Below are 27,283 nucleotides of genomic sequence, written 5' to 3' on the forward strand. Positions count from 1 at the left end.
TTATTTTCAAACACTTTATTTTGTATTTTTCTTAATAATCAACTGATCTCCGGCCCCTCCTTTGTGCAACACTGTCCGTCTGGCAGGACCAGTCTTCATAAATGTTGGCCTTTTTGAACAAAAACGTGTGGCATACATTTTTATTAAATCATAGAAAACTCATCTGTATACAAATTGTTCCGCGTGCGGGAAACCGGGAGAATGAAGTGAGTCACGAAACAGTGGGAAGGTGCGCATCACTTTAAGCAGAGACCAAGTGGCGTCCCATTTATTTGTAAAAAACGTTGAAACGATCCATAATGGGCTGTCGGCTTTCCTCACCCTTGGGCCGGAGGAAGGGTCTCTCTCACGGCCCCCCCGGTTCTCCGAGAGGGTGTCTTTCCTGACTCAAAGCCACTGTCAAGTTTATAAAAGACGGCTCGCCTTCAGCCTCAGCGCGACGTCAGTTTCTCTCTCCCTGCCACAGGCTTTCCGGGTACAGCAGATGCCGAATTTCGAGGGACGGTCTTTTCACCGGACCCACGGAATCTCCCTTTCACAACCGCAGACGTGTGTAACGTGCGGAGTAGGTTTCAGAATAAGTTAAATATTAAGGCTACGGTGCAGCAGCCGCGTGCTACTTCTCTTCCACCGTGTACACTGGGGGTTCCTCCTAACCTCACACATTTAGGAAAGGTATTTACAGACGGTCCTGCACACCCTCCACAGGGGACCGAAGTGGCCAGGCTCCAAGGTTCACTGAATGGAATCGGGCAGCCTCGCTCTGCCCTCGAGCAGAGACCCAGAGGTCACGCTGTGACACGTCTGCACTCACCCCAATGACTCACGTTACAAACAAAAATTAAATATTACCAAAATTATTTTAAATTAAATTGAGGACCACTATGTTTAAGTGCATGAAATCTGCCCCCCCACCCCCCGCCCAGCTTCCTGAACGCTTGCTGCACAGCGAGCAGGGACATCCTCGTCACCTCCTTGTTCCTGTGTGCTGGAAACCCACCTCCTTCCTCTGGGGACTCCCTGGAGGTCCATGAGACCCCTGAAGGGGAAAACACAAACACAAAAGCAACCCTCCTCTCCCTCTCCCAATGGAGGCACAGTCTCAAAAAACCACTTTGCCACCCCTAAGTCTGGATTTCAGACTCAGTAAAAGCAGGAACTGAAAAAAAAAACCAAAAAAACCCACGTCATCTTGGAGCCTCGCTCCTGACCGGCAGCGGCCGCCTGCTTGCCCGGGACACTCAGCTGATATTTCACTTCGAGCTCCCCCAAGGTTCTGGGCCCCCTTGTCGGTTCACAGACCTGCCGCTCTCCCCGGGAACGTGTAAACAAATGTGGGGAAAAGCCGTGTTTCTGCCAGCGTTTGTTATGTCAGGGACAAGCCCCTGGGGCTATGAAAAATAACAGGACGGGCTGCCCCGCACCCCAGAGCTGGCTTCCTACAAGAAAGTCAGCTCTAAGGCCTTCTGCCCGGCTCGCCTCAAATGGTATTCAACGAAATGAGAGACCTTTCTCTGGACCACCTTGTTCCTGAATGAGGGCCAACAGCTCCCCTCGCCCTCTCGGCCACCATCCTGTTACTGGAGGGGAGTCGGGGACGAGGCCAGGCTTTTATGCAGGTTGGGGTTCTGGCTGTGCCTGTTGCGGCTGCGGACAGAGGAGAACATGGTGTTGCAGCCCGGCACCTTGCATTTGTGGAGCTGACGCAGGTGCACGGTCTTGTAGTGAGCCCTGAAGGTCCCTTTATTACTGTACGTCTTTTGGCAGAGGTGACACGTGATGGGCAGCCCAGAAGGCAGGCTGGCGAGGCTCTGGTCGGCCTTCTCCATCAGGACGCAGATGGGGTACTCGTCGTCCCCAGGAGCAAGGCTCGGCCCGTCACAGGTCCCATCGCTGTCCTCCATGAGCACGGTGCCCTCCTCGCTGGCCCCGTCCGAGTCCCAAGAGCAATGGCTGCTGCTCTCCGACTTCACGCTCGAGGTCGTGCTCAAATCCAAGACGGCGCCGTCGCTCGGCGGACCGGAGCTGTAGCTCTCCAGGCCGGCGCCGGGGACCTGGGCGATCGGGCAGACCAGGCCGCCCACCCGGCTCGCTCCCTTGAAGATGACAGGTGTCTGGGCAGCTCGCTGCGCGAAGGCCACGTTCTGGAAGGTCTCCTTCGCCGCGTCCTTCAGAAGGTAAGCCGCGCGGAAATGGTCGTCGGGGCTCCCCAGTGCGTCCTGGGTCAACACTTTTTGGTGGAGGTTAAGGTTTGAACTGTGTCTACAAGAGGGAACAGACGGTTAGCAGTGGGTTGGGCTGTTGTTGTAAACACGGTCATCGTTCCGAGGGGAGACACTAGGTGGATACCAGAAAAATTTTGTGGCGCAGAAGGAGTGGCCACAGGGGGGATGGGATGAAATGTGTGTCCAGGGGACACTGGCCCCGGGCTGCTCACTGCCTGTCGGAAGCTAGTGCCGACCAGGAAAGCTGGCTGCCCGGAAGCTGGGAATATGTAGTCCTTCTTCCTTTCTACCATGTGACGGACGCGTAACTTCCCGCGCCTCATCCGCAGAGAACTGCGAGCCTCCTGCAACCGGGTCGGCTCCCCTGGGACACTGGAACCAGGGGATCTGGGAGAAAACGGCTCCCAAGAAGGAGTTAAGCAGAGGACTTCACTGCAATGAAACCAAGAAATATCTTCTAGAGTGCCCCTGTCCCGTAGGATAGCTACTCCCCTGGGACACGGGAGCTCCCGAAACGTGGCTGTGTCAGACACAGAAATGATGGTTTGGGATAGACTGAATGAAACAAAATACATTATTAGGAGTTACTTCACCTGTGTCTTTTTATATTTTTTAAATGTGGTTATTAGAAAATTCTAAACTGTCTGTGTGCTAGCAGGGTTTGTGACACTCACGCTACCTTGACCCCCAGAAGTGCTATAGGAGAGAGAATCTGACTGGCTAGACATTGTGTGTGTGTGAGTGAGAGAGAGAGAGAGAGAGAGAATTTAAGTTCACTTCATATTTGCAACGTTTCACAATAAACCAGACAGGAGTTTTGCAAATGCAGCACGGAACCCACCACCAACCTTCCACCCGATGATTACTCCTGAACGAGGTAATGAGTACCCACGATGACACACGCTTCTCGCTCCCACAATATCATTTGGATGTAACTTGTCCATCAATGTCAGCCTTGCTCAGAGATCCCCTGCTGACCTCGGACTCCGACACAAATTGCCCGTCCTGCCGGGGGACAAGCTTACAGGTGAGAGAAAAACGATTCCAAACAGAGAAACTGCCTCCCCTCCCCCACCCGTACCGAGGAGGATGCCTGCCAGGACCACCTCGGGGCGGGGGGAACACCCCCACCAAAATAGCTAAGAATTGAGTTTGCTCTTTGAAACCTCGGAAGACACAGTGGGGGTGGGGGTGGGTGGAAATTGCATCCTAGTTCCTAAAACATATCGGATCTGCTATTCAACGTCTCTTTTCTATCCCTTACGCATTCTTTTTCGGGACATAATCAGAACCGTGCTCCCAGATCACCCACTCTGCAAACAACTCTTCTCGACGGCAGCTCTGCCCTGTGATTATGTCCGCGTTCCGGGTGGAAGGGGCAGGTATGTGTCGGCAGAAAACCAGACACCGGACTGACACGCAGGTCCTGGCACATAAGTGGTTGGCAAAAAAAAAAAAAAGTCAGACAGACACATTTACCGGAACCTCGCATGGGAAGGTCCTTGTGGCAGGAAAGCCAAGGTCTGGGCTCGAGTCCCCCAGGAACGCCAGGAGCGAACCCGTGGGATCCCCCGACCTTCTCCCTAAGCCCTTGGAGGGTCAGGTGCATTTCCTAGGTGCCACGTCTCCTAAAACCAATGACGACCACAACTGCAAAACCCTCTGGGCCGCGTGCCAGGCTTCCTGCTGCTTTGGGGACTGTTAATGCCATGAATTCCCATCCCCACCCCTCATCTCTGCCTTGTTAGACCAGTGGTCCTCAAAGTGCCGTCTGGGCACCCCTCATGGTCCCCGAGCCTCTCTCAGGGGTGCCCTGAAGTCAAATCCCCTCTCATCATCGTGATCCTAAGACACGATCTTTTCCACTGTCATTCCTTCATGATACCGTGTGTGGTTTCCAGAGGCTACGTGACATGCAGTATTGGAACAGGATGAACACAGAAGCCGCTGTGAGAAGCCAGCTGTTCCCTGCTAAGCCAGATGTTAAAGAGGTGGGCAAAAATGTAAAACAAAGCCACCCTTCTCACTGAGTTTTTGGGTTGGAAAACGGGGCTATTTTTCATTACATGTTATGTATGTTTTCCCCCCTTTTTTTTATGTTAACATATAATAGGTTTATTATTTTAAGGGATGAAATAAGTATTAATTTTTTTCAGTTTTGGTTTCTAATGCAGTAAACACTGACACTTATAAACTCAAACACACAAAAGTTCTTGAGGGCCCTGAGGTTTCAAGAATTTGTAAAAGGGCTTCTGAGACCAAAACATCTAAGAGCTGCTGGTTTAGTCATGCCCCTTCCTCCAGGAAGCCCTCCTTAACTTCTTAAAAGAGTCTAATCAGGGGCGCCTGGGGGGCTCAGTGGGTTAAAGCCTCTGCCTTCAGGTCAGGTCATGATCCCAGGGTCCTAGGATCGAGCCCCACATCGGGCTTTCTGCTCTGCAGGGAGCCTGCTTCCTCCTCTCTCTCTCTGCCTGCCTCTCTGCCTGCTTGTGATCTCTGTCTGTCAAATAAATAAAAAATCTTAAAAAAAAAAAAAAAGAGTCTAGTCAGGGGCCCCGACTATGTGTCCAAAGCACCTCTCTCTCTTATTGCAGCAGCAACTGCATTTAGCCATAATCACCTTTTTACTGCCGTCTCCTCCACTGACCTTTGCAAGCAGGGACTGTGTCCATAGCACCTCGCAGAAAGTTTTTAAATATTTTTTGGCTAACTAAGCATTCAAGGCACAGTTCCAATCCCTTCCTGAGGGGTCCCAGTGACTGCTGATGGCAGCGGCTTCAAGAGGGGAAGACAGCCGTCCGGACTATACAGTTCTCAGCCTGACCCCAGGCGTGTCCACAAAGCTCTTTTCAAAATGGTTGCATTTGGGGGCGCCTGGGAGGCTCAGCTGGTTGACCGTCTGCCTTCAGCTCGCGTCATGATCTCAGTCCTGGGATGGAGCCCCGAATCGGGCTCCCTGCTCAATGGGGAGCCTGCTTCTCCCTCTGCCCCTCTCCCTGCTTGTACATATGCTGTCAAGATAAATAAATAAAATCTTGGGGCGCCTAGGTGGCTCAGTGGGTTAAGCGCTGTCTTCGGCTCAGGTCATGATCTCAGGGTCCTGGGATCGAGTCCCGCATCGGGCTCTCTGCTCCGCGGGGAGCCTGCTTCCCTCTCTCTCTCTCTGCCTGCCTCTCCATCTACTTCTGATTTCTCTCTGTCAAAGAAATAAATAAAATCTTAAAAAAAAAAGATAAGTAAATAAAATCTTAAAAAATACAAAACAAAATAAAAGGGTGCCATATTAATCTGATTCTAAACATTCCAAGTTCTAGACCACCAGAATTAGCAGTCTACATTCATAATTCAAGATGCTTTCTTATGGTGGGAGAGCAGGCCGGTGTCTACAAATAGCTCAGAATGTAAGAAATATTAAGTACATGAAAAAGAATAAAACGAAGGTGTACGTTAAATTCAGCAAGCCTTCTAATGCGATGCACACTGTAGGCCAGCAGAGGGTCATACTATCAAGGATGATCCGACCGGTGGGACTGTCTCTTCCTCAACCTAAAGCTTGCTCATGAACAAGCACGTCTGCGTAACGCGTGTGCCTCCCTTCCCAGGCTGTGGTGATGGGACTCGAGTTCATGAAGAAAAGCACGAGAGAGAGTGAGGCCAGTGCCGTGTCCCAGACTGATGAGCGCCGCCCTGCCTGGGCACTCTGCACACAGCGTGACGCCACGTGGGGCTCAGGGACGCCCCCACCCAAAGACATCTCAGCTTTAACCCCCAGCACAAGCCCTGCAGGAACCTGCTGACACGCGCCTGTCGTCTCTGCCTTAATAATGACAAATTCTCTGACCACACAGTTCTCCTTCTGTTCGAACAGAGCTTGTTAACTGGACTTAGGAGAAAACCTCTCCTTTGATGGGCTTCGTATCGTAAGACGAAAAGTGGACAAGTTCTGTCATCTGTGGTGAGGACTGAACCCTCCCCTCGCAGGAGACTAGCTCACGATTGCTCATCCCGAACCATCTGCTCTAGGTATGTTTCCGAATTCAGAGTTTCTCAGGCTCTAGAAAGGCAGAATGGTGCATAAACCATATAGTTTTTTCATGTCCCCGTAATAAATCTGTGAGTATTTCTGCACTGAACACATAATAAAGAAAATGCACACAAAGGGAGATTTAAGAAAAGACAGACTGCCCAGAGCCTCGTGTCCTTTCAGGTCAGGCCTCGAGGTCCAATGAGTTTAGATCTGAATCCGAGGCGCGGGGTGCAGGGGAGTGTTTCTCAAACTGTGGTCCCTGGACCAGCAGGAGGAGGACCACCTGGGGACTCAAACACAAACCCTCAGGCCTCACCCCACCCCTGCAGAAGCGGAAAGCCCACGGGCGGGGCTCGGAAGGATGTTTTAACAACCCCTCCCGGTGGCTCGGGCGGCCGCGGAAGGTTCCGAACCACGGCCTTAGAAGAAAGGACCCGCGTCTTACCTGTCTCTGCTCCTGCGCGAGGGGAACGTGGCTTCGCAGCCCTCCACGGTGCACACGTGCGTCCCTCTGGCGTGCATGTTCTTGTGGTGCATTTTCACGCCGCACGCGTTTTTGAAGGCCTTCTTGCAGACGTCACACTGGAAGCGAGCCTCTTCCTTCTGCCGCCCGAACACACGCGCACCCATGGGCTCCGGCTCCTTGGCATCTTCGAAACAAGGAAAAGCCACTCCTCGGCCAGACAGGGCGCCGAGGAGCCCGCCGGCCAGCAGGCGCTGCTGCAGTCTGATGTAGTCAGGGAAGGGGACGCAGGGCTCGGTCCCGGCTGCGAGGTGAGGTTCACGGCCACTGTCCTGCGGCTCCCTTGGCACGGCGGACAGGGCTGGCTTCTGTTCCGCCTCCCTCTCTGGCGGCCGTGCGGCCCACTCGGGGCTCCTGTGGATAGCCCCGCCGGACTCCAGCCCTGAGTCCCCATGGCAGACCCTCTCTCCTCCTGGGAGGGGCCCCTCTAAGCCCCCAGAGGGTGCGCACGGCTCCTCAGGTGCTCTGTCTGACGCCCGGGGGCTGCCGGCCTCGGGCTCCTCCTCGCTGGCCACCCGCAGGGGCACGTCTTCATCGGAGCTGAGAGCGAGCCGCTTGTCGTTAGCTGCCCCCACAGCCTCCTTCTCTATTTTGATGGGCATGCTGGACTTGCGGGATTTCTTCTTGGGAAGGGCGTCCAGCGGGCCTTCGTGTGACGCCAGCGGCTCCGGGATGGACGAGGACAGGAGCGGGAGGGAGGGCAGCACGCCGGGGGTGTTGGCCAGCTCGGCCGGGGTGGCCGGGCTGCGGTAGAAGGGCAGGACCGGCTGGACCGTCTTCAGGTTGGGGAAGAGCACCCCGTCCGGGCCCAGGCTCGGGAAGGCCGCCTGGCCCCTGGGGTCCTCCCCGGATGCCGCGTAGCAGGGCGGGGGCCTGCGGTCTGGGGACGTCGCGGGGAAGCCCGCGCGCTCGAAGCTGTCCGAGGCGGCCAGGTGCAGGCTGGTCCTCAGGTCCCGGTCCCTGTTGTTCCTGTTCATGGGCATGTGCAGCCGGGGGTTGGGGTTGGCGCTGTGGCGGTTCCGGCTCCGCAGGGAGCTGAAGACCATGTTGCAGCCCTCGATGGTGCACTTGTGCTTGATCTTCAGGTGGACGGCGTTGTAGTGGATCTTGAGCGTGCCTTTGTCGTAGAAGGTTTTCTCGCACGCTGTGCAGAACACGCGGCCCTTCTTCGCGCCCAGGCTGTGCCTCTCGGGCTTCCCTTTGGCCTCGGGGGACAACTGGGTCCTTTCAAGCTTCGGGACAAGGTGGTAGGAACCCAAGTCGCTTAAATGGGCGCCATCTTCCTTCTTGGGAACCGTGTCCGGGCAGTTGAGACACGGCTCTTTCTCGACCTGAAATGACGCGGGAGCGGAGGTCAAGAAGCCGCCGCCACCGCCGCCGGGGAAGGGTCCATGCGTCTCCTGCTTGGGCTCCTGACTCTGGTCCTGACCCGGCTCCAGCACGTACTGCTCGGGCAGCGACCCTATCAGTGTGGGGGGCACAGGGTTGAAGAACTGGAAGGGCAGCATGAAGGTCATGTTGTTTACGATGTTCTCAAAGGGGTGCAGGCTGCTGGGGGTCCCCCTGTCCGCGGGGGCGGGGAGGCCAGTGCTCCTGTGGCTGCAGCTCTCGATGAACGCCCTGATGTCCACATTCGCCGCGGCCGGCGGCATGACGATGGACTGCTCCTCCTTCTCCTGGATGGCCATGAGCTCCACAATGGCCTTGGTCTCCCCAAATCGAAGGAACTGCTGCAGGGCGGCCAGCTCTTCCTCGCCGGTCATGATGTTCCAGCGATCCAGCACCTTTCCCGACGCGTCCTAGACCAGAGGCACAGACTGCAGTTAATTTACTACCCCACACCCTCTTCTCTGCACATCAGAAGGGGACACCCTGTCAGGTCAGCACCCCTGCTCACGCTTCTCCCAGGCCAGAGCCCCGCGTAGAAGATTGACCACACAGATGTAAGCAGGGCTCTGAAAGAGAGAAGTAAGACGGTAGGACTCTGGCCTAAGGGACACGGGGTGATTGTTTCCCATCTTATTTCAAACTGATCAGTTGTTCCTGCATTAGATGTCATCCTTTTCCCCACTGAAACAAAAATATGTATCGTTCAAACGGTAGTCCCTTCTTCATCTCAGGAGGAGAGAGGGGGCAGTCAGACCTAGACAGAGCTCAAGTATTTATTTGCTGCAAGTTTAATCATCTTCCCCCAGCAACTAACCTCAGAAAACAAATGAACCTGTATTGATCTACTGCCCACGTTCACAAAGCAGAACTGTAATTACCCTGGCGTGCTGGAGATCTTTCAAAACTCTAGCAAGGCCTAACTTTTCCCAAAACTACAATAAATATTTTATCACAGAACATGTATTTGATGGCCTACTGAGATTTTGCACAATGCATGGAAGAGTTCTGAAGATGACGAGGGATGTAACATCATAAATTTTTGATGGGCTAGAGGTTCAAGGTAATTGATTCCATATTTTTAATCCTAACACTAGAAAGCAAGATTATTAGGATCATTAAATATTGATCTATGTCATAATGTAGGATCATAATGCTGCTTTACATAAAAGGGTGCTGCTAGCCTGCTGGGGGTCCTGCACCGGAGGTGAGCAAACACCCCTCCACAGGCCAACCACGGGCTTCAGAGTTAGAAAGAAACAGGTTCCAACCCTGGGTCTGCCACTCACAACCTGAGTGACGTTAGCCAAGATTTAGAAGCACTCTGAGCCTCTGGCTTTTCAACGTGGAAAATGGGGATGATTTCCTGACCCTGGGAGATTTTATTGGAAGAGGGTCCAGTAATTCCAGCAGATAAAAGCCCAAGTGCTTTTGTTGATGACATGGCCTGCCTGGGGTAAGACTCAAGCATATATTAGTCCTGGTAGTATCTTCATCCTCCATTTCACTGAAATTTTGACATTTTCTCGTAGTGTCAAGGGGAAAAAAAAAAAAGCTGTCACTGCTTCCTACATCAGAGAAATGATATCATTTGTCCCAGGAAATATGTTCTTTGCCTGTGGATATGAAACACGAGGGCCTACCCCCATGACGTGGCCTAGAAGGACATAAGAGTGCTCCACAGAGTAACAGACGGAGAAGTGGTGAGAGGCACAGGGGAGGGGAGCAGAGAACACGTGCAGAGGCCAGTGGGGAATCGAGGGGAGTAAGAACAATCGGGAGCCGGAACACAGACGTATCACAGGGTGACGGAACCCGGGAAGGAAGGCCAGCTTCTGCAACGTGCTTCTGGAACATTCGCTCCTCTCTCACTCCCACACCCTCAGTAAGACCTGGCACAGACAGCGTCTTGGGTCCACAGGTGGCCAGTGGATAGTGATCGGGGCCAAGGCTTTGCTGTGGGAGAGCTGGCTTAGTGAGACCCAAATCAGAGTGTGTCCGTGCTCCCATGTCAGGAAGTTCCCCCAGTATCTGGGAGAAAGCACTGGATTCTTCCCAGAATGTGAAGTGGGGGCTTAAGCCGTTACACAAGGGAAGGATGCCCTTTCCTCCAAAGGACTGGAAGAGACATCCCAGCGGAACCCTGGTGTGCTCCCCTACCTGCAGCACGTATCCCCGGATATAGTCCTGGAGGGTCCAGTCCAAGGCGTGCAGGATCTGGAGCACCTCGTCTTGCTTCAGCACGCTGAAGAGCCGGTCCAGTAGGATTTTCAGGCGCACAGGGATGGCCTGGGTCCCGTAGAGCATGAGGCTGCTGATATCGAACACCACATTGGACTGGACAATCTCCACCTGGCTCGTGGGGTACACAGGGGGGACCCTCAGCTTGCTCAGAGCTGAAAAAGCAAATTGGAGAAACACCCTTCGTGAAGATTCTCCTCCTCGGAGAGATGCTGTGCGGGGGCGGGCTAGCAGCAGAGCTTGGCTCTGCATTCTGACAGGGAAAACACGACCGTGCACTTAGGTCCCAGTCCTCAAGGCTCCCAGGCTCTACGCCATCCACAGAGACTTAGACCCGCGAGAAAGTGGACTGGCCCGAGACTCTTCTTTTTCTTCCTTCCCTGTCCCTAAGAAGTGAAAAACAGCCCTGTGGAGGGCGGGGGCCAGGAAAGCGCGGCGGGCACATGATCAAAGGCTGAAAAATCAGGAAGGATGAGGTCTGCTGGTGAAGAGCCCGGCTGGGGGAATCTGACAGATCCGGGTCTGGCCCCTCGTCTGCCGCGTCCCAGCGGTCAGGCGGGGCCAGTTAAGCCACCAGAGTGTGCGCTGTCCATGCGACAGTCCGTCGCGCACGGCTCTGCGGTTTTGTAACATATTTAATTTTACGGAATGATTTTTCCTTATTAAATTATTTTAATTCTTAAGTTAAACAAAATCAGAAATTCAGTTCTTCAGAGTCCCGCCGGTCACATCTCAAGTACTCGGCAGCCCACCCAGGACTCAGCGTGGGATCGCGGGGTTCGGCCAACGAAAATATGGGATGCCCGGTTACGTGCGGGCAGGAGTTTCACGGAGACAGGGAACGAGTGGGATACGTTTACACCCAGAGTATTCACTGGGACATACTTAGGCTAAAAAATCATTTACTGCTTCCCTGAAATTCAAACTTAACGGAGCGTTCTCCATTTTACTGGCCACCCTGACGGCAGCTGCGTGATACAACACAGAAGGACCGCCCGAAGCACCTGCTCCTCGTCCGCAGAATGGGGCTAAGACCCCACCCACCATGCAGGGTCATTAGGCTTCAAAAACAGGACGTGTGCCAAGCTCTCAGCCCGTGAGCCAGCCAGTGCGGGGACCTTCTCAGACACACAGTCCATTCCCGAATCCCTCGAAGTCGTTCAGAGGGGACACGAGGGGCCGAGGGAGGAGGAGGACAAACAAAGTTACCGTGGGCCACCCATCCGTGTCTGCACTGCTCACACCGGCGGTGGTGGATCTTCCCGGGTGTGAACCCCTGGCAGCTACAGTTCAGGGTGCAGCCAATAGCCTGCAAGAGAGAACGGGGCCGCGGCCCGTGAGTGCTGCGCGGACGCAAGGCTGCTCCTGCGACACAGGACACGGGCCTCCCTTCGGTGACGCTCCCGGGGCACTGTGCGCCCACTCTGTGCCAGATGCGGGCGGGGACCCCGCACTCGGTACCCAAGAGCAGCTGGCCCCCAGGGCCCACGGAGGGCGCACACATCCCACAGTTGCTCTGCGGGAGAGAGGGGGCTCGGGAACACCACCACGCTCTGTAAGGAAAGTTCTGGATGGAAATAACTTGCTTGTTACTTTTTAAAAAAAAATATTTTATTTATTTATTTATTTTAGAGCGGGAACACAAGCAGGGGGAGGGGCAGAGGGAGAGGAAGAAGCAGGCTCCCCGCTGAGCAGGGAGCCTGGGCTCCATCCCAGGACCCTGGGATCATGACCTGAGCTGAAGGCAGACGCTTAAATGACTGAGCCACCCAGGTGCCCCTTTATTTATTCATTAGAGAGAGAGAGAGAGAGAGCACAAGTGTGCACACGAGAGCAGAAGCTGGTGGGGGCGGGGCAGGAGAAGCAGAGGGACAAGCAGACTCCCTGATGAGCAGAAAGCCTGACTTGGGGCTCAATCCCAGGACCCTGAGATCATGACCTGAGCCAGAGGCAGATGCTCAACTGACTGAGCCCCCCAGGTGCCCCCTGACTGGTCAGTAAGAGCACAGAAAGGGTGAACAGTCACCAATCTCTTAAGTCGAACAAAGTGGTGGCCCCTGAAAATTACAAGGGGACTGTCCCAGAACAAGTGAGAGAGAACGGTCTGAATGGACCATTACCCAAATGTGGGCATGGTTACCCCCTCCACCGCTGCCCCCCATGTGGTAAAGTGAAAAGTCCAAACAGATGGACAGCACGCCGCGGCCAGACACACTGAGGACAGCTCCCCGGTTCCAGCCCTTGGGCTACGCACAGGCGCACAGCCAGCCGCACGTTCAAGTTCACACGGCTGAAACACAATACACACAAGTACGTGTTTGCTAAGTTCTGATGTTGAGAACAAAGCGTCCCATATATTTTTAGGATGAATTCCTCCAAAGGGGATAGAGATCTGAAGAATGTGAGGTATTATTACTGAGAAAAAGCTCTCCTAGAAGCTGCGTCAGTGAGGCTCCCAGGAAGGGCCGCTGGGTGGAACCGGCATGAATTAGGAGAGCCCTGAAACTGGGGTGTCCATGTGTGTCTGGGGAGGGGGGACCTCCCTCTGTCAGTTAAAGGACTCTGTGGGCTCCTGTGGGGACAGGTAAGGGGACATTCTGTCCCAGGACTTGGGAAACTCACTTTAAGGAGTATGTAACTGTCTTCACTTAAAAACCAGTAGCCAGTGGGAATGGAAAATGCTGCAGCCACTTTGGAAAACAGTCTGGCAATTCCTCCAGAAGTTAAACACGATCTTACCGTATGACCCAGAAATCCCACCCTTAGGTAGGTGCCCAAGAGAAATGAAAATATAGATCCATGTAGAAGCTAGTACCAAATGTTTCTGGCTTCCTTGTTTATAACCGCCAAACAGTGGAAACAACCTCAACGTCCGTCAGCTGATGAGCCACTAAACAAAATGGGGCACTGCCACACGGTGGAGTACTACTTAGCCATCAAAAGGAACGAAGTGCTGACATATGCCACAGCATACGTGAACCCTGAAAACACGCTCGGTGAAATACTCAAGGACAAAAAGTCATAGGCGGTAGGATTCCATTTACATGAAACGTCAAGAAGGGGTCAGCCTACTGAGGCTGGAAGCAGACTAGCGGTGACCAGGGCTGTGCGTAGCGGGCAGGAACGAGGAGGGACGGTTAATGGGTGGCAATGGGGGGAGAATATTATTCCTTTTGTTTGTTTTCATCTTTTAAAAAAATAGCTTTAATTTAGACACAACTCAGATATACAATTCGCCCACTTAAAAGTATCCAACTCAATGATTTTAAGGATATTCACAGGGTTGTGCAAACATCACGATCTGATTTTAGAACATTTCCCACATATGCAGAAGGAGCGCTGTGTACAAGTTATGGTGGACACAGGTGTTCATTTCTAGGTCTTCCTCGGAGTGGAACTGCTGGATTGTATAGTAATTATGTTTAACTGGAGAACCTGTCAAAGGTTTTTCAAAGTGGCTGCACCATTCTACTTCCATACCAGCGATGTGGGAAGGTTCCAATTTCTCCATGTCGTTCCCAACACTTGTTGTCTGTCTGTCATACCCACAACCTGCCTAGTGGGTATGATGTGGTATCTTACTGTGGTTCTGGTGTGCATTTACTCAATGGCTAACAGTGATCAGTAACTTTTCATGAGCTCATTGGCCATTCATTTGTAGGTCTTCCCTGGGGACATGTCTGTTCAGATGCTTTGGTCATTTTTTAATTGGGTTGTTTGTCTTTTCGCACTGAGTTGTAAGAGTTCTTTATATATTCTTAGTACTACTCCCTTAACAGATGATGATTTGCGAATGTTGTCTCCTGCCCTTGGATGATCTTTTCACTTTCTTCGTGGTGCCCTTTGCAGCACAGATGTTTTTAAAAAAATTTTGACCAGAGTTGCTTTTTAAGGTGAAGATGTTCTGAAATTACATAGTAGTGATGGTTGTACAACTCTGTGGATATAGGGAAACCACTCAGCTATAGACTTTATAGGGGTGAGTTTTATAGTCAATAAAGTATATCTCAGTAGAAATACTACTGAAAAAACCAGTCCTCGACATGCCTATGAGAGGCTGAAGTCCAGAACCCTGACAACACCAAATGCTCGTCAGGAGAGCAACAGAAACTCTCATTCACTATTAGTGGGAATGCAAAATGGTGTAGCCACTCTGGAAGACAGTTTGGTGGTTCCCAACAAAACTCAACATACTCTTACCATACAACCCAGCAGTCACGCTCCTTGGTATTTACCCAAAGGAGCTGAAAACATATGTCCACACGGAAACCTGCACGTGGATGTTGGAAGCAGCAACTTTATTCATGATCGCCAAAACCTCGAAGCGACCAAGATGGCCTTCAGCAGGGGGATGGGTAAGTACACTGTGGTCCCTCCAGACACTGGCATATCACCCAGCGCTAAAAAGGCATGAGCCACCAAGCCATGAAGAGACACGGGGGAACCTTAAGCACATATTACTAAGTGGAAGAAGCCAGTCTGAAATGCTGTACATGGTATGACTGCAGCTACATGACCTTCTGGAAAAGGCAAACGGTGGTTAAAAAGATCAGTGCTTGCCAGGGGTTAGGTAGAACCCAGAGGATTTTTAGGACAGTGAAAATACCCCGTACGATACTATAATGATGGGTATGCGCCATTATACATTTGCCCCAACCTATAGGAGGTCCAATACCAAGAATGAGTCCTAAAGTAAACCATGGGCTTTGGGAGATGATGTCGTGTTTGCGTAGGTTCATCAGTTGTCACAGGTGTGCCCTCCAGTGGGGGATGTGGATAACCCCGTAGCTGTCCACGTGTGGAGGCAGGGGTATATCGAAAATCTCTACTTACAATTTTGCTGTGAATCTAAAAGTATTTTAAAAAATAAAGTCCCCCCTCAAAGTCAGCGACTTTACTTAAATACAGGCTAAAATCTCCGTGATGTGATGGCATCCCTGACTCCTTTCAGATTATCACCAGCCTCAACAGAGCGACTAGACGAGATTTTCAGGGGAAGGAACAGGGCTGCTCATAGCTGCCGACAGTAACGGTATTCCCTGACCCCTTCCAGAAGGATCACGACACAGAAAAGAGAAAATATGTATCCGAAAACCCGTTTGCTCTTTGTAAAGCCATACGACATCCTACAAAGAACCCCCTGTGATCGACCTTATTGGAATACTGCATTCGCTCTTATCAGGGGTGATACCATCTGAAGGTGAAAATTAGTTCGGGGGGGGGGGAGGTGAAAAAATATTCTTTTTATGTATGAAACACAGATACACATAAGTGAACAGAAATGTAGTATATAGTATCATACTAAAATTTCACTGAGGAGGCACAATTAGGGAAAAAAAAAAAACCCTAGTCTCCTGGGGCGCCTGGGTGGCTCGGTGGGTTAAAGCCTCTGCCTTCGGCTCAGGTCATGGTCCCAGGGTCCTGGGATCGAGCCCTGCATCGGGCTCTCTGCTCAGCAGGGAGCCTGCTTCCCCTCTCTCTCTCCCTGCCTCTCTTCCTACTTGTGATCTCTGTCTGTCAAATAAATAAATAAAATCTTAAAAAAAAATCTAGTCTCCTAATGAAGAAAGGATGGCGCAATGCTGTGCCAGTATCATAACACCTTTCAGTTAGAGAGATTCTGCTCCTAGAGACTGGTACAGGTGGCTGAACACAGGAACCCACACATCTGTATTCCTAGACACATGATGACATGCTATCCCTGATCTGGAAAGACAAAAGCGAGTACTGGTTAAGTTCTATGACGCACGGTCCCAACAAGAATGTCCCGTTGTCTGCAGCGCAAGCGTGCTGTCCAGATTTCCCCAACAGCCCTGTGACTCTGAGCACCGGCTGACCCTGGGACCAGCCATCTGCACTCTCGGCAGCTCCCGGCATACTCTGTCCTGAGCCTCTGGACTATTTCACAACCTACATTCTGATAAATGTGGCTGCTTTAAAGGAAAAAAAAAAATCTTAAAAGATTTTATTTATTTATTTGACAGAGAGAGATCACAAGTAGGCAGAGAGGCAGGCAGAGAGAGAGGGGGAAGCAGGCTCCCTGCTGAGCAGAGAGCCCGATGCGGGGCTCGATCCCAGGACCCTGAGATCATGACCTGAGCCGAAGGCCACTGAGCCACCCAGGCACCGCTAAAGGAAATTTCTAAAAGGAGAAAAAAATTCTTATTTTGGATCCTGTCCCTCAGGATGCCAGTCGCTGTTTGTAAGGAAGACGCCAGAGCCACACAGAGTAAATTCACACTCATTCATTCAGAACACAGGACCAGCTTCGGGCACAGAAAGGTGTCCTTCCTTTCCTGAAGATTTTGCTTAAAAGGCTCTTGCTCGGGCAAAGCCCCCGGAAGCTCCGGGTGAGTGCACCTCAGGCCCAGCACGAGGAAACCAACTACACGGAAACGATCCCGAGCACATTTCATAGCCCAAGACGGAAACTCACTTTTTCTGTGTGTCTCTGACACCGGACTCCGGGTTCTTCAACTCCGGACTGATCGACATCCTGAGTCACATAATCCTTTGTGGAGTCTATCCCGGGCATTGTGGGGTGCCCAGGAGCACCCCGGTCTCTACCCACCAGACACCACAGAAACGGCTCTCCCTCTTCCAGTTGTGAAAACTGAAAACCTCCCCAGACGTGGAGCAAAACCGCCTCCAGGTGAGACCCACCCGCCGAACCTGACTATTCAGTTTTGCAGCTTTTGGTTTGGGGACAGAATTTTAAGCAGCATTATGGATAAAATTCAATGTATGAATGCTGTTTTATAAGAAGTACTCATGTGGCTCTATATGAACCTATTTGAATAAGGCTTAATAAAGCTCATTAAACATCCATGGAAATAAATCTCAGAGGAATTATTTATGAGCTAAAAAAAGCTAATTACAGTACCTCGGAAAACTTCCAATATTAAGGCCCTTGAGTTTTTCCACCCATATCAGAATTCCACGATGTGGCAAAAATTATAGCACCATTATCTAAAGACAAATTAAAACTTCTAAAATGAAATCAAACCCCAAAATTCTAATTACAGGACGAAAAGTACTCATGCAAATCAATATGGAAAACTCTTAAAACTTACATCCTTTCCCCTGGAATCCTAATACTCGTTCCATTCTTCAGAAACATAAAGCAGATGTTTACAACATTCTGAACTCATCAAGACATGATTATTGCTTTTTACGCACTCATTTTAATCAGACTATTTCCGAATTGTTATTAGTCACTCTGATGTGCTACGAATCAACATTCAAAATTCTGGTTTGCTTTTTTGTAGCTGTCTTCGGCACCCTCATTCATCCAGAAATCACCAACACACCTGTATCGTGATGGATGCCTCTGTGACTTGCAGTCTTTGGGACAGAAAGTTACGACCTCGTTTTTAGAAAGACTTGAGGGTCCCGCTTCCTTCTGCAGACACCCCTGCTCCACTTTCCGTCTGGGGAGATGCTGACTTGAGTTCTTAGCCACCAGTCGGCCCAGGCACACGGTGGGGTCCACGCACAGACATTCCCTAGGGTGGGGGTGGAGGGGCCACGTAGGCCTCTGATGGGATTTGGATGCTGAGCTTCCAAAAAGAACTGTCCACTTCAAAGCTGATTTTATCTCTAGTGCATGCAGGTATTTTCCTATCCCTGAGGATAAACGCAGGGGATAGGTTGCGAGAGGAAGGAGAAAAATTACAGAAGACCTCAGGGGGCTTCCAGACTTGGGGCACTGATGCTTTGAGGGCACATCTGTGGAATGGATCGGATCGAAAACGGAACTGCGTACCTGCTGGACAGCTCTGTCGGTTCAAGCGACTTGGTCTGCCCTGTCCAGCATGGCAGCCGCTAGCCAAAAGTGCCTGTCTAAATTTATTTTTAAAATATTTTTATTTTTTAAATTATTTTTGAGAGAGAGAGAGTCATCCTCATGTGCATGAGCAAGGGGAGGGGCAGAGAGAGAAGCAGACTCCCAGCTGAGCAGGGAGCCCGAGGTGGGGCTCCACCCCAGGACCAGGATCCCATCCCAGGATCGTGACCTGAGCCTGAGGCAGATGCCCGACTCACTGAGCCACCTGGGGGCCCCCACCTACTTAAATTTAAATGAATAAAAATGAAACAATGAAAAGTTCAATTCTTTGGTCACACCAGCCCCATTTCAAGTGCTCAGCAGACACACGGGGTTCGCAGCTACCATACTGGCTGGCGGAGATACAAAACACTTTCACCATCACAGAAAATTCCACCAGACACTTGGGAATCCAGTGGTAACACGGATGTTCTCCCAGCCCCTGCCCTACCGCGTGGCGGCATGATTTCATAGCTGTTCTCATTCGACCCTCAGTACAACACCGCGAGGAGGACATTCTTCTCAGGAAACTTGTATTTATGGAACAGTCGCAATTTCCGCAAAATCTCCCAGTTGGTGAGCTTTCCTGAGTTCACTGCGTGTGAGGCACTGCACTAAGTAGGCCCCTGTACTGTCTCGTTTCTTCATCACCCCCTCCCGGGAGGCAGGTACAAATGCCCCCATTTTATGGACGACGAAGCAGAGGGACTCACGGGAGGTCATGGCAGACCCCAGTCTGGATACTGGAGGTAGGTTCTATCTTGAAATATCACTATTTAGGGCTAACACTTATGGTCTCACTTAATTCCTACAGCAACTCTGAGAGTCAGTCATTAACATCCACATTCCACAGATAAGGACATTAAAGTTTCACACTGTAAAGAAACTTCGCTTATAATAATACAAGAATACATAGTTACCAAATATTAATGAGCCAGGCATTGTTCTAAACACTGGGGTTAAAGTACTGAACAAGACCAATGAGGTGCCTGCCCTCCAGGGGCTTATATTCTAAAAGAGACAGAAAATAAACAGTACCAGTTCAGAGTAAGGTAGCACTGAATAAAATAAACAGAAAGCCATGCCAACAATTCTACTGGGTAGCCTGGAGGGGGAGGGGTATAAGTAAGGGGACTTAGATAAGATCATCATTGAAGACTTTTGAAGAGGTGACATTTGAATTGAATCCAAGGGACACCAAGGAGCCAGTGAAGAACTGGAGAGGGAGGAAGTGTTTTAGGGCAGAGGGCATGGCCAGTGCAAAGGCCCAGGGGCACAAAGCAGCTCAGGGAACAGAAAAGGAGTCAGTGTTGATGGAGTGAGTTAGTAAGGTTAACGGTGGAAAATGTGGGTCAGAGAAGCGGGAGAGAGCACTTTGCTTAGGATCTTGTGGGACAGGCCAAGGAGTCCTGATTTTGTTCTAAGTAATCTTTTATTTAATAAAAAAATACAAAATGAGTTTGATTTGCCTGTGTTAAAAAGAATCCCTCTGGACACAGAGGTGATGAGCCTGCACTTCCTGCAAACTTCACCACAATGAACATCTTCCATGGGGAGGCAGGAAAGCCTACAACTGGCTTAGAAGACTTGGGTCTTACTTCCCATTTGCCAGAGAGCCTTCAGCTCCATGCCATGGAGCCTCTGCCTACAAAGGGCTGGGTTTCTGTTCCTGCCAACCTCGAAGGCCTAGTTGCCATATTAATGAGGACGTACAAACAAGAGCTGCAAAGATCAATCAGTCCGATGACAGTGTTGTTGCGACAAGGCCCACCCCAAGGTTCTTGGGTCCTCTGGGCTCTGGTGGTCTGACCTGGCACAGACAGAGCTACCAAAAATACCTATTATAAAAACGTCCACAAACATTGCGACACAATGAATCATTCTGAAAGAGGCAAGGAACCCACTGAACCCTAAACTGGCACCCAGCAGCTAGCATGGGGCCTGGTAGCCTGCAGGCCCCTCCACTGGGATGAGCTGAGAGAAGAATGAGGGAACAAATGAGGCAGCAGCGCCATGCTCACTAATTATAGATGCCCACCCAAAAGCCTTTTGCCGGATCTTCCTTTCTGAGACTCTGTGGGTGGCCAGGTGACTAAGCATTGGCCAGTGGTAAGCACGTGGAAGTTGCTAGGCGGAGCTTTACAGAAAGCTCCTTGTAAATGGGAGCTGACTCAGCAGAGACTTCTTTACTTGTCCTCCTTCTTCCTTCTTGGAACGAGAATATGATGGCTGGACTGGAGAGGCCATTTTGCGACCACGAGGCAACTCTGAGGCCACACCCTAAGGAAGGCTGCACAGAAAGGATGGTGACTGTTAGGAGCTTAGACTAGCAGCAGAAGGTAGTTCCTAATTTACACACCAACTGTCCTGCTGGCCGTGGAAAGGGCTGCGTAAAAAAATCACGTGAAAAGTGGCTAACGAGAAGAAATCACCGAGGTCAAGTTTAGAGCCTGTAGTTGTCTCGTAAGTGTGAGATTCTAAGGCTGTGCCAGATTCTTGGTGTTAAGAATCTTAACTCCCTAACTTAAAAAATCAAGGAGCCAATCTGCGAAATCACAAACCACGTTTTAAGTCACCAACCTTATAGCATAAAACCGCTTCAGGTTTTTCCAAGTTGTATGTTTAAGCGTTGATACAGACAATCGTTAATGTTTGAGTCTCGGAAGGCTGCAGTTCAGACCAAACACTGCCAATCAGGATCTATACCACACAGGGTCTTTTCAGGGCCACCCTCAGCTTGTGGGGTGAGGACCTGGTTTCTCCTGCAGTGAAGCTGTCACCCCATTCTCACTGTGGCTGCAAGGCTAACCTTCGTGTTTGGGGACACTGTGTCATTCACGGTGGGAGGTCTCTTCCAAACTGCCCTTTGGGCCTCTCTGGATCTACCTCTTACACACATTTTGTAATTTCTCATGTCTTTTGTGAAATCGGATTTTTTTGCTCCCTACCTCCTGTCCTCTCGTTTTTCTGTGACTTCTTTCAATTTTTAAGTTTTCCTTCCATATGCAAATCCACAGAGGTACAGCTAGGATTCTGAACACAGTAGCCCCATTTGCGAGATGGGCAACAAGGACAACGGGGAAGAAGAGAGGAGAAAGGCCGCGAGGGCCTTGTAGGGGAGGCAGCAGGGGGCACTGGACCCGAGGCGGCCTGGAGAGAGACACAAGACCAGACGTTCATCTCATGCCATCTTCCTCCGTGAGCAGTTCAATGAAACGATCCAATTTATTTAACAAATTACTTTTGTTGTCACTGAGTTTTTATTTGTTTTTAAAGCATCTCCTATGTACTGGTAATTGTAGGGGCCTCGGGACACAAAGACGAGGAGCTCAGCATCTGCCCTAAGGGAGCACACGTTTTCAGCCATCCAGCTCGACTGTTCAAGAACCAAGGAGGAGAGAATACGGCTCGTCAGAAATTGGCGTGAGTCATTCACTATATTAAAATCAATTCTGAAAGATACTAAAAACAAAAGAAAGGCTCATTAGCTGCCTTTAGGGAACCAACGAATTGCTCCTCAAACTGGCAAATGGAGGGCAAGAATCAGGTCTGTATCTTTTTTTTAATACAACTGTGTTTCGGAATAACCAAACCGCTGATGAGACAGACTCCCTTTCCAGAAGTGTCCAGGGAGTGAATGAAGGATTACAGTCCCGCAACTCCTGGTGTAAAAGATGATGACCAGGCCATCTGCCCCTGATGGAAAGATACGGATGACTACGGACGGCGTGTTCTTGCAGAAAACATTCAACCTGAATCCGATCAAGCCCCTGGGTCAACTGCGGTGTCCGGAAAATACAGGGTCAGAGGAATAATATGATGTAAACGATACCAGGAGGAAGCAATCACTAGTCCGGCCTGGGGAGCATCCTACAGGACAAATGAACCAGCATTTCCCACAGTAAGACTGCAAGGAAAAAAGTGCAGACTGACAGACGAAGAGGGACCCTGGGGGGACCTTATCTGGATCTTGACTTGGATGCACCAGTGGGTAAACTAAGGCTTGCCAGACCGTCAAGGACAATTGGACACGGACTGGGAATTTAATGACACTGAAGAGTTACAGCTAATTTTTTTAGGTGCTCTCTGAGGCTGGCGGAGGTGTGCTCTCCTCACCGTGTGCAGGAAATGCCACGGTCCTAGTCTCATCCCAGCCCCGTGTGTCAAGGCCGGGAGGCCAGGCCACAGACCAGACGTTTCTGCCCTGGGCCAGGGGAGCACACCTGGAGAGGCCATGCAGTGAGACGGGCGTGGGCTGTCCAGATGGGCGTCTCTCAATGGTTTCATGGAACCATCTGGATTCCCAAAAACAAGGGGACACCCTTTACCATGAACACAGTTGAAAAAAGGGCGCCAGGAAGCCTCCCAAACCAGGTAGGCAGCCTTTGCAATACAAAAACAACACTGGAGAATTAATCGAGTCTGCTTTCTCACTGCCAGCATGGGGAGGGGATGAGGAGAGAGCACGGAGAAGGGTCTGGCAGCGGCAGGGCAGGGGGAGGTAGAACCCAGGGCACAGATGTTGGGCCAAGTCTACCTGTGAGTAGAAAGTATGCGTGACACCCTTGACTCGTTCTCTTGTTGCTTAGTTCAAAGAGGATGGTGGGGAAAATACTTGTTCTTTTGATCTCTATAAATCAAAGAATAAACTCTGTGCCAAAATAATTTAACAGCTGTGCCCTTTTTTCTTAAAATTATTAGTTCTGAAACCAGAAAACGCAAAAAGTAGAAAAATATCCAAATGCTATCTTATGAACCAAGTATTTCTTAAAGAAAAAAAAAAGAAAAAAGCAACCTAACCACAACAAAAAAACTATACGAAAATACAAATGACATGGGCACATTTTTTTTCCTCCTTTCTAACCTAAATTTGGGAGGACCTCAGGGGCGATCTTTAGAAGACTTTGATAACAAAAAAAGGAGGGATGTTAACCGTGTAGGAACTTCTGAATGAAACCGAGCTGTAGGGGAAGAGTGGAAGAAAAAACAAAACCAACACACACACAAGACATTTATACGTTCGGATAATTTTAACTAAGGTGGCCAGCTACCCAAGCAAGCAGCTTTGTGTCTGGTGCCTGCTGCTTCAAGATAATGATGAAATTGTGAAATTTCTATGTAAAATTTTGCAGATATTTCTTTCAAGGACTTAACGAGAACGAGATTTTAAGAATGAAGTGTAAAAAAAAAGAAAGAAAGAAAGAGAGAGAGAAAGCAACCTTAGATTTTCAAAATGAATTTTTAAAAAGAAAGGACCAGCGTCAGTGACTTACGCCATCCTGATCAAAGCCTTAAAATCCAGAAAGTTCGAGTGGTCCGTAGAGAGATTTTTACCTTCGTTATGAATAAAGCAAAGAACAGTCAGAGGGTACAGAACTGGGACAAGGCTTCTGGAAGCTGGTGGAGGGCTGGAAGATAATTGTGATGTTTGTTTGAGTGTGTGGAAAGATCATACAGGAATATGTAGGACAAAACAGGCAAATTCAACCATATACAAGAAAAAGTTGGTAGTCTGAATTAAAGCGTTTCCTGAACTGAGACAACCAGTCCCCTCCACATTAGGTGAGTGAAATTATCATCCCTCAAGGCAAACTTCTCCTATGATGTGTTAGGCTGGTTTATAAAAATGAACCAGAGCACGGAGGAGAATGGCGAGAGCCCTCTGGCCCGCTTCAACTACACGAAGTTTGGGAAGGGCCCCCGATCGGACGGCTCTTTGTTCTGTCCACCCTTTCTGGGATAAAGTAGACATGTGTCCATGCAGCGAAAGTAAGCCGCCCTGGACACCTAGCATTCCCAGAATTAAGAAAAAGAGCTTCAAAGAATGACAAGGTAAGAGGAAATAACGTTTTCAGGTGGAAACCAATTTAAAAGAAAAAAAAAAAAAAACTTACAAAACTTTCCAGATGTCTCTTCTGCACCGAACCGAGTTATTTTTTAACATCTCTCAGATAAGTCATAAAAAAAAAATAGGTAATTTTAAAAATCTGCAGGAAGATATTCGGAGTAAGATAATTAAAAAAAGATTACAGGCTCTCTAAATCTTGATCTTAGATATACAAAGGAAAAAACATGGGTGGCTCAGCACTGAGATTATATCTTACCTGGGGTACTTAGTTCTAGTTCTTTTTAAACAGGGCTGTTTCTGACAAAAGCAACTCACTCTAAATGACATCTGTAGAAGTGAAAATTCACCCTGGGGTAAAGCACATTCCCCCTGCAAGTAATTTACCCTGTGGAACCTACAGGGTGACTCTTTCAACGGCCACTGTCAAAATAACTTCTAAAGCCATATACACAGGCTAAGCCACTTCTGCCCCTCACCCCTGTGGTTTAGTTTTACCGGCAAACCGAACTTTTAAAATGTTTACACTTTTCCCTAGGCATTCATAAACGATAACGGGATGCTTAAAGGACAATCATTATTTGATCCACACGGAAACTTATATGGCTTTTCTCAGCCAGTGGGGTGGATCTTCCTTCTTCCCAAGCTGATGATTCTGAAATACAGAATATGGGACTGGGACACAGGCCTAACTGCTTCAGGACAGAGATGTAAAAAGGAACCAATGAATAAAAATCACGCCCCATGCAAACCTTACACCTCCAATAGGAATTATGTCATGTGGGTTAATATTTCTAATACGAATGATAATGAGAGCAGACAGCCTAACGAATATCAAGAGCCACAGAACCCCTCCCCGCTAACCACTCTCGGACTGGAAGAGGGGCGTGTAACTAAATTCTTACTGCTCTGAGGGCAACAGCATTTATGGGTACAGATGATTTTCCAAATTAAATTATGCAGATGTCTGAACATAATTATGAGTTCCCGAAGCATAAGCCGTGTTTGCACTCAGGGAAGAGCTCACCACCTTTCCTCCCCGTTGAACTGTGACACCAACACGTTCAAACCGACAGCTGAGTTGAGATCCTTGTGCTTTCTTGGTGAAATTAAAGTTAGCAAGCCTATCCAATGAGAAAGTGAATGATGACTCACACCTTATTCTTCTAGGTCTGCCAGAAAGGATAAAGCTATTTATCAAGATTTATCAGAGCAAACGAGGTGGTTATCTTTCCACACCCAAAGAAAGCAAAAATCCAGTCCTGGACAACTGGTCGTGTTTGTGAAGTCGTGTTGTTTTACGAGACACATGAAAATGCTATTCTGACATATCACACGGTGAATGAGGTTTTCATAATACATATCAAGGGACCTGGGAGGGGACACCAGAGGAGCCAGTATATTTACCACTGATCGAAAGTTTTAATACATAAGCACTTATATGCAAGCAAAGCATCTAAGGGAGAGTATGAAAAGGTTCCACGAACTCTGCAAATTAAAACGATAAACTGGGAATGAAAAGGCACCAGAAAGAAAGGGAGAAGGTAATCTGCCAAATGCTGTTTTTCAATTCACTTTTCGTAAAGCCAAAATCTTCGTCACTTTCATGAGACTATATTTTTTAAAAAACTGCTGCTAGCTGTGCCGTGTCGGCCCAAGCTGCAGGAACACACGTCTTCCCCTGCACGCACACGCACACACACACTCACTCACACTCACTCACTGACAGGGATTCCCAGGACACCAGTGGGGCCTCTGCTAGGCCCCTTAAGTGTTAACAGCAGAGGCCTGGCTGCGACCGGGCGTCTGGCCCGATTTAAATGCCCTGTCTTCAGAGAACCGCGGTGAGCGCGGCCATAAAACTAGGGGACATAGCTGAACCTCGGAGTGTCTGAACCCCCGCCCCCCCAACACACACAATTTTACTCCCACAATTAAGGCTGCTCGTTGGCATTCCATTTAACTGTCAAACTAGGACCGGTGGCAGCCCCGCAGCCACAAAGGGATGCCTTAAATGAGAAGAGCATGTTCTTACACCGCGTTTGAGAAAGTTTGGCTCCGAGCTATGCGCTGATTAATATCAGATCTCCTCCTGCCCGCGCCTCTCCGCAATCTTGTCACATCTGGCTGACAAATCCGCAGGGGCTGATGCAGAGCCAGGCGGCCGGCGGGGCTGGGGTCTGGCGGGCAGTGCCCGAGGGGGCAGAGGACAGGCGGCGCCTCCATCCCGCTCCCCCCCGCCCCAAGCCCTCCGCGCCTCCGGGAGCCGAGCCGGCGCGGCGCCTTCCCCGCCCGAGTTCCAGCCGCGAGCGCGCGGTCCCCGCGGTGCACCACGGTGGGGCCGGCCGCGGGCCCGACCGGCTTCCCCCCTCGGGCTCGGCGGGCACCCGTGTGGCCGCGCCCCCTCCGCGTCCTCGCGGCTCGGGGGCTTCCGGCGCGACCCGTCCGCCCCGCGCTCCGCGCCGCTTCCAAAGACCCGGCGCCCCGGGCCCCGCCACGCGCCGGTGTCCGCTCGTCGTCGGCCGACCGGGCTACCGCGCGCCCCGTTCTGCAGAAACAAAGTCCCGGGAGCACGACCTCCGACTCGCACCGGAGGCGCCGAGGGGCCGGGAGGGGTGCGGGGAGGCGCGCTCGCCGTGGACGTTGCCCCGAGGCTCGCCCGGGCCGTCCGGGGGACTCCGGGGACCCGCCTGGGGCCCGCGCGCGTCTGCGGCTCCGGGACGTCGGGCGGCGACGGCTCCCAGCTCCCCGGCCCGCGCCGCCGCGCAGGTGGCCTCGGGAAGTGGCCCCGGGCGCGTCCCCCGGAGCCGACGGAGCCCGGCCGGGCGGCGCCCCCCGACTGCCCCCGCCCCGCCCCGCGCGCCGAGGGGGCCCCCCGCGCCGGGGGAGAGCCGCGCTTACCTCGGCCATCTTGCGGCCGCCGCAGCGCCGGGGGCTACCGGCGCGTGTCCCCGGCCCGGGCCAACCCCGCGTCCGCCCCGGCTCGGCGGGCGCCGCCGCATCCAAGCTTCGGCCGTCGGGGCCGCTGCGGCGAAGTGGGCGGCTCCCCGGGCGCCCCGGCCGCGCGGCGCGGTGGCCGCCCCCGTCCGCCGCGCACCGCGTGTGCCCGCACGCCCGCCCCCTGGCGCCCCGGGGGGTGCCCCTCCGCCCCGCCCCCCGCCCCCCCCCCCCCCGGGCCGCCGCGTCGCCCGAGGCCGTGGGCGCCGCCGCG

General features: G+C 51.2%; 1 protein-coding gene across 2 annotated transcripts; it reads right to left on the reverse strand.

The window, feature by feature from the left end:
• Positions 1-27,064, reverse strand: BNC1 (basonuclin 1). 2 transcript variants are annotated; one of them, XM_044230180.1, is made up of 5 exons: positions 26,974-27,064; positions 11,612-11,711; positions 10,322-10,557; positions 6,698-8,574; positions 1-2,262 (listed from the first exon to the last, which is right to left on the reverse strand). In XM_044230180.1, exons 1-5 carry the CDS (start codon positions 26,980-26,982, stop codon positions 1,578-1,580), a joined length of 2,907 nt encoding a protein of 968 aa, XP_044086115.1. In that variant the 5' UTR covers positions 26,983-27,064; the 3' UTR covers positions 1-1,577. The 2 variants fall into 2 exon arrangements, with proteins under 2 accessions (XP_044086115.1, XP_044086116.1); XM_044230181.1 differs by lacking the exon at positions 11,612-11,711.
• Positions 27,065-27,283: the final 219 nt, after the last annotated feature.

Source organism: Neovison vison, chromosome 13 (genome assembly GCF_020171115.1).
Source record: "Neovison vison isolate M4711 chromosome 13, ASM_NN_V1, whole genome shotgun sequence".
Taxonomy (NCBI): domain Eukaryota; kingdom Metazoa; phylum Chordata; class Mammalia; order Carnivora; family Mustelidae; genus Neogale; species Neogale vison.

Coding starts and splice junctions, on each gene's coding strand:
- BNC1 (XM_044230180.1), bottom strand. Junction 10,558..11,611: donor ACACGGATGGGTGGCCCACG/GTAACTTTGTTT, acceptor TTGCTTTTTCAG/CTCTGAGCAAGCTGAGGGTC. Junction 2,263..6,697: donor TCGCGCAGGAGCAGAGACAG/GTAAGACGCGGG, acceptor TCCCTCTTGTAG/ACACAGTTCAAACCTTAACC.